Raw genomic sequence first — 7339 nt, forward strand, 5'->3', positions numbered from 1 at the left:
AGTGCAACAATGAATGAGTGGAAGCCCAAAATCTCTGTAAATGTTTATGAAAATTAATAAAATATAATTATAGAAAAAAAAAGTATGACCTTTGATCCAACCAAGAAGTCTCTGGGTATTGTTACTAAGAGTGTGAAGAGGCAGTGCTTAGCAATGTCCTGTTACAAAGATTTCCCTTATCTCAAAATTGACCAAAGAATTACCTGTACCTTCAGACTCAGTGATGATGTGGGTGTACTTTGGGACCTCACTGAAGCCTTTTTTATTATACACCTTCATGGTTTTAACCCTTTCTTAATGTCCACTGTCTTTGTTCTGTTTTTCTAGTTCCTTCATGGATATTGGATGGCTCTGCGGAATCGTGTATCAGCTGTTGATGAGCTTGCAATGGCTACCGAACGACTGAGAGTGCGCCATCCTAACGAGCCAAAGCCCAGTCCTCCTGTTCTTCATATCATTGAACCACACGAGGTAGTTTGCAAGTAAATACGGGAAAAGGGCCCAGCAGATAGAACAAAAATCCAGGACCCATAGCAGAGGTAGCAGAGGCAGAGCATCGGTCTCTTCTAAAAATACGGTGCCTAAGCCTGCCGGTCCATTTTCTCCATATATACTATTATTACCTCAGCTTCATCAGAACCAGAAAAATTTGCTTGAGAGCTTCCCGAATTCTTTTTTGTGTGTTTCCTTTGCTAACAAAATACCATGAACCACTTATGTGCTAATAAATCCCATTTTGTGTTTTACCAAAAAGCAGTAACTCCACTAATCTTCCTGTTCCATATTAGAAATATTATTTCTTCTGCTTTTGTATGTTTAGTGTTTATGTGTTTATACATCATCTTTTCAATCTTATACTTTCTAAAAGACTGAAATTTTGTAGACTCTCACCTGTAACCACTTAGAGATCATCCATACGTCCTGCTGCTATGTGCTTAGCAGCTTAATGATTCATAGCAACTTAAGTTCAAAGCAGTCGTATGTACAATAGCTCTGAAGGTTGCCCTGTCTCACTGACTCCATCACACTTAATCCCATTGCCCTAGTTATCAGGTCAATCCGGTGTCTTCCTCTCTTGACCTGTCCTTCCACCTTTCCAAACATGATGTCCTTCTCCAGGGACTGGTCCCTCCTGGCCGTGTGCCCAGAGTATGTGAGACAGAATTACAAAATCCTAGCCTCCAAGGAGAAACTTGGTTTCAGCCTCTCCAAGACAGATCTATTTGTCTCTTGGTGGTGCATGATATGTTCAGTACTCTTCTCCAATATGACAGCTCAAAGGCATCAATTTCTTCTGCTGTTGTCCTCAGCTGTTTTCTAGCTCTCTGATGCATAGCATATAATTGCAAAGATCATGGCTTGCATCAGGTGCACCCTAGTCTCTAGACTGATGTAATTTTCCCTCAGCACTCTGGGGAGGTCTGTGACAATAGACTTCCCCAGTGCAATTTGTCTTTTGATCTCCTGACTGCTGGTGCAACTGGTGTTGATTGTGGAGCTGAGCAAGCTCTAAATTGCTAACAACCTCAGTCTGTTTTCCATCTTTCATGGTACTACCAGTTGGTCCAGTGGTGAGAATCTTTGTCTTCTTGATGTTAAGCTATAATCTGTATTGAAGACTAGAGTCCTTGACCTTCTGCAGCAAATCTTCAGGTCTTCTTCAGTTTCAGTAAAGAAGGTTTTGTCATCTGTGTAGTACAGGTTATTGATGAGTCTTCCTCCAAGCCTAATGCCACTTTCTTTCTCATAAAGTCCAACCTTTTGAATGATCTGTTCCTCGTATAGATTGGAAATTATTTATTCTTCAGTTTAAGAAATGCTGAGCAAATTCAACCCTTTTAATTTTCTGACTCCATCTCTTTGTACATTTCCTTATACTACTTTGCTTTATCTTCCCATGCTGCCCTTTGAAATCTGTTCAGCTCCTTAACTTCTTGATTTCTTCCCTTTACTTTTACCTCTTGGCGCTCTAGAGCAATATTCAAAATCCCTTCTGACATCCATTTTGGTATTTTCTTCTCCTCTGTCTTTGTAATGATCTTTTGCTCTCTTCCTAGATGATACCCTTGATATCCTCCCACATTTCTTCTGGTCTTCGTTCATTAGTGTTCAAGGCCTCAAACCTGTTCCTGAGATGGTTTTGAAATTCAGGTGAGATAGACTCAAGGTCAACTTTTGGTTCCTGTGGATTTAAGCTTCCTTAGCTTTAGTTGGAACTTGTATATGGGTAGTTGATGGTTTGTTCCACGGTCAGCACCTGGCCTCGTTTTCACAGCTGATATATATGTATACCAGCTGACTTAAAATATGAAGGCTTTGTAAGTTTTACCTGGAAACAAATTCCTCTTCTTTGGGTTTTTTATTTTTATTTTTTAACATTTTTTTGTTTTGATTTGAGTGAATGTTTGCAGAGCTTATTTTTTCCCAGTTAGTCATTCATGCGTGTTTTGTTCTGTTACATTAATTACAGTACACTTGACTGTCAGATTGTCCGTTCATTCCACATTGTCCTTCCCATCACTCATCCTAATAAATGTTTGTTATTTGTCAGTGAATTTTCTATTCCCCTCTTTTTTCTCCCTAGTAACCACACTATTTCATTCTCTCAGTGTGTCAATCTCATGCTAGTTTTTTCTAGAAACTACATAGTGAATTTATACAGTCCTTGTCCTTTTGTGACTGACTTAATCTTTTTCTGTCTAATACAGTGGCAAGTGGGAGAGGTGATTGTCCCCTAATTTGATAAAGTCACTCTGGCCAGTTCAGCAAATCGTTTCTTTTTTCCCAGCTCGTGGATATATTATAGAAAAATGGATCACAAATAGAATTTGAATTCATTCTTTCCTATTTAAATGAACTCAACATTGATTTTTGTCTTAGATGAGGCAGAAAGTCCTTTTGATTATATAGTATTCCTTTTGCTTATTTGAATATTCACACGAATAGCTTTTCTTAAGATACATTTGCATTATTGAATGAAAATGATATATATATATTTGATTCACATAACATTTTCTGAGAAAGAATAAGGATTTTTATGTTTGTTTTTTAGGTGGAACAAAACCGAATAAAACTACTAAATGATAAAGCCGTTGCTTCATCACAGCTTCAGAAAAAACTTGGGCAGCTACTTTACTTAACTAACTTGGAGAAGGTATTGGGATTACATGATGTGACTTTTTCCTATTGTATTTTCATATACCACGTCAGGGACTCCTTCCATTTATACCATTAGCTGCTTAATTAAGGGTACTTTTTAAATTAATCTTTTTTGTTTGTTTGCACTAGTTATGAGTTGGAATACTAATTACATCTACATTAGCTATACAAATCATGATAAATTTTATCTATTAAAAATTAATTACATAAGTGATAGTGCATTATATAGTAAGGAACAGTAAAAATAACCTATAATACAGAGCTTTGAATATAGTTTTGCAACATACCTCTGGGTGAAATTATGTGTATTATTTTCGTACATTCATTCATGTTGTTGTTGTTGTTGTTGTTATGTGCCGTCGAGTCGTTTGCGACTCATAGCGACCCTATGTACAACAGCCCTAAACTGTACTCTATCCTGTGCCAATCTCATTGCCTCTGACACACCCATCCTGAGTACCCCAGTCACTGAATCAATCCACCTCATAGAGGGCTTCCCCCTCTTGCACTGTCCCTCTACTCTACCCAGCATGATGTCCCTCTCTAAAGACCTGTCTCTCCTTACAACATGTCCAAAGTATGTCAGACGAAGCCCTAGAATCCTTGCCTCCAAGGAGCAGCCTGGTTTAACCCTCTCTTGGATGAATCTATTTGTTTTCTTGGCAGTCCATGGTACATTCAATACTCCAGCACCACAGCTCAAAGGCGTCAATTCTCCTTCTATCCTCCCTAGTCATTGTCCAACTGTCTGATGCATAACAACTGATTGCAAAAACCATGGCCTGTATCAGGCACACCTTAGTCTCCAGAGAGACACCGCTGCTCTTGAGTATTTTGGAGAGGTCCCTAACTGCAGACTTTCCCATCGCAATATGTTTTTTTATTTCCTGGCTACATTCATTCATATATAGTTATTTTTCACTTTAATATTAAAAGGTGTTTAGTGGAGCTCCCCAAGTAAAACAAGCTTGGAAGCAAGAATGGCATCAACTTCCGAAATAGCTTGCTTCCAGAAATCCTATGAACATGGAGAAAAGATGAAAGTTATACAAGTGTTCAGGTCTTTCATTCATAGGGTCTCTATGAGTAGTCTATGACTCTATGGCACTTAACACCACCACCACCAACAGAGAGAGAGCTCTGTGGTCCTCATAGGTAGAAAGTTATGCTATTAAGCCAAAGATGGGTGATTTTAATCTGTGGTCCTCAAGCCTAGTATTAATTTTTTGGTCAAACATTCTTCTGTGGTATAGCACTGACCTGTCCATTAGCTATACAGAGGTAACTCATGGTTGCTGTGATGCTGAACATTATGACACTAATGCATCAAATTTGAGATGGTTACCCATGTTAGACAGTGTTTGTTGGAGCACCCCGATTAAAACAGGCTTGGAAGCAGGAGTGGCATCCACTTCTGAAATAACTTGCCTCTGGAAGCTCTATGAACTTGGAGAAATAATGAAAGTTACACAGTTGTTCGGGTCTTTCATTTATAGGATCACTGTGAGTCATCTACAACTTGATGGCACTTAACAACAACAACAAACAACATTAAAACAGTAAAATATATTTAGTAAGCTATAAATCAGAAGAGAAGGAACTTCAGTTATCCAGTGGAAATCATAGCACATTCTCTGGGTTCCTACTGTGAACAAAATCCTGTATTTGGCACTGATGAATTGTTGGATTGTAAATGTGTAATTCTTTGTTATTGAAAGAATTAATAGTTTGCCATTGGCTAAACACTTCATCAAAGCAATATGTGATGATAGTGGGTATTTGATAGGATAAGTGAAAGGAAAGCAGTAGATAATGTCTAAGTAAAGTATTAAATTCCACTGATCACAAAATGAAAAGTTATACATTGGTTATAGGAAAAATAAAATGGTTGTTAAAAAAGATAGACCATACAGCCCAAGTGTAACTCATGACTTTATTATTTTCTAGTAGGTGACTTTGTTCAGCTTATTTAACTGTCTTTGCCCCATCTGTTAAATTAGAATAATAACAGTAGGGCTATTTTGAGGATTATATGAATTAATGTAGGTTTATCATATAATGTGATGATCCTTAATAAGATTAGAAAAGGGTATTGAGGAAAAAGTCATATTAATAAGAAGTTATATTATGTAAATAAACGCTGCCCCTTCCCAAGTCTGTGTTCCCATGCAGCTTGTGAACCAAGTGAACATGCATAACAAGCCAAGATTTTCTCCACGGTATAAAAAAAATTTTTTTCATAATTTTAAATTATTTTTTAAAATAATATCTGATTCTTCATAGTAAAATCCCCAAAATAAAATTTTTATTATTTAGCTATGTTGCATTTTAATATTTGGCTTTTAAAACTACAAATACAAAGATATGGTAATTTTTAAAAATGCAGTAAACTTGGTATGCATATTTTGTTACCTCCTTGAATAATTTTTTTTAAGTAGCAAGACTAACAGTCATGAGGAGTACAGAGATCGTTAGGTTATATCCACATTATTAGGCTGTTTAAATTGAGATTTACTTCTTGAAATGAGTTAGGAATGTTAAAATATTAACATGTAACTGATAGATTTGTTAATTCTTTCTTTTTTGCATAGTCTCAAGACAAAACATCAGGAGGAATTAATCCAGAACCTTGTCCAATCTGTGCACGGCAGCTGGGAAGACAGGTGAAATTATAATAATACTTCAGATGTTTTTACCCTTAGTGTGAGTTTTTTTCCAAGGGACTATTTTCCATACAAGTCCTTGGAAAGGCAAATCTTAGGAGGGAAAAATTACAGTTTAGTATTGAAAACTCTTCTAACTCTTCACACTCACCTTTTTTTATTATTTTGCCAAGTGAACAATTGTTTTCTTGTCTCCCTAATGCTAGGTGTGTGCTCCTGCCTCTCTCTGCCTCCATGTTCCCTCCACTCCATCACCTTCCCTTTCTTCTTCCCCGGCCATTCCAGATGCTTCAGAGATGGAAAAAGAGTATTTTACTTTATCTGAAATAGGACTCCAAGCTTTTCAACATGATCATTTTGGGTTTTCCTTTTAATGAGGAACCACTTTTTTAAATATACCTGATAAGATGTGAACTCATCTCATTTGCTTCAGCATGTGAAAGTATAAGTCAGTTTAATAAATGCAATAGAAAATATTGATTACTTAGCTACATGATACTACCACTAAATTGGTCTTATTGACAGCCCCTATAAGATATCTGCTGTTTGAACACTGAAGAAATACTTTGCATTTTTCTCAAATATTGTAGCAACAACATCTAATAGGATAATAGTGATAGACTGTTCTGCCTATTGATAGAGTGAATGTAACAAAAGCCATCTATGAAATCTTACTCATAAAATCTTACTTTCTTGGACTCTAAAAAAAGAAAGTCCAATTCGGCTTTTATTATTTAAAGGCTACGAATGTCATGAAATATTTGGGACCTGAAGTTGTGTCTCTTCTGCCTTGTCCGTAGATGTGTGGATTGGAAGGTGTCTATGAGAGCTCCTCCCTGAGGCCTCTCACTTTGTTTTTCAGTGGGCCGTACTGACCTGTGGACACTGTTTCTGCAATGAATGCACTTCTATTATTATTGAGCAATACAGCGTGGGGTCTCACAGAAGCTCCATCAAGTGTGCCATCTGTCGCCAGACAACGTCTCACAAAGAAATCTCGTATGTCTTCACGTCAGAGAAAGCAAACCAGGAAGAGGACATCCCTGTGAAGGTAAAAGTAGGTCAAGAAAATAAAGTTACAGCAATAAGCTTGAAATCAGGATCCGGAAAATAAGGGCCTTAAACCAAGATAGGACTGGCACAGTGAGTATGCCTCCTTGAAAGCCCGAGCCTGACCGTCTATACGTCATTGATTGGGGGAACAGAAAACTGCTTATTCAGCTATAATGCCCATTATGCCTACCATGACATCTTGGAAGTCCAGTTCCTGAGTATCTATGTCTAAGAAATTGTAGGACTCAGGTTAAATTGGAAATTTCTCTTTGAAATGCTTTTTTCATCCTTTTACCCACACCTGGCTATCAGAAAATAAAGGAAAAATGGATTTGATGACCAGACTTGCCGAATCTTGTCCAGGGAGACAATGAGTGTTTAAACTGCATGGACTGGTGTTAGGGGCACAGTCAGACTTGGCTTTGTTTTCTTTTTTTTCCTTTCTTTTTTTTTTTTTTTTTTTT

The 7339-nt window shown here is 37.2% G+C and overlaps 1 protein-coding gene across 1 annotated transcript in view; it reads left to right on the top strand.

Annotated features, from left to right (window-relative positions):
- The window catches only part of SHPRH (SNF2 histone linker PHD RING helicase, E3 ubiquitin protein ligase), a 97553-nt gene that overhangs the window by 70033 nt on the left and 20181 nt on the right, over positions 1-7339 (top strand). Inside the window, exons 21-24 of the mRNA XM_006891657.1 lie at positions 328-471; positions 3053-3154; positions 5751-5822; positions 6685-6873. Of these exons, the coding sequence (XP_006891719.1) occupies positions 328-471; positions 3053-3154; positions 5751-5822; positions 6685-6873 (507 nt within the window). The remainder of the gene's footprint in view (positions 1-327; positions 472-3052; positions 3155-5750; positions 5823-6684; positions 6874-7339) is intronic.

The sequence above is a fragment of the Elephantulus edwardii genome, unplaced genomic scaffold (genome assembly GCF_000299155.1).
Source record: "Elephantulus edwardii isolate Elephantulus edwardi_28Jun2011 unplaced genomic scaffold, EleEdw1.0 scaffold00102, whole genome shotgun sequence".
Taxonomy (NCBI): domain Eukaryota; kingdom Metazoa; phylum Chordata; class Mammalia; order Macroscelidea; family Macroscelididae; genus Elephantulus; species Elephantulus edwardii.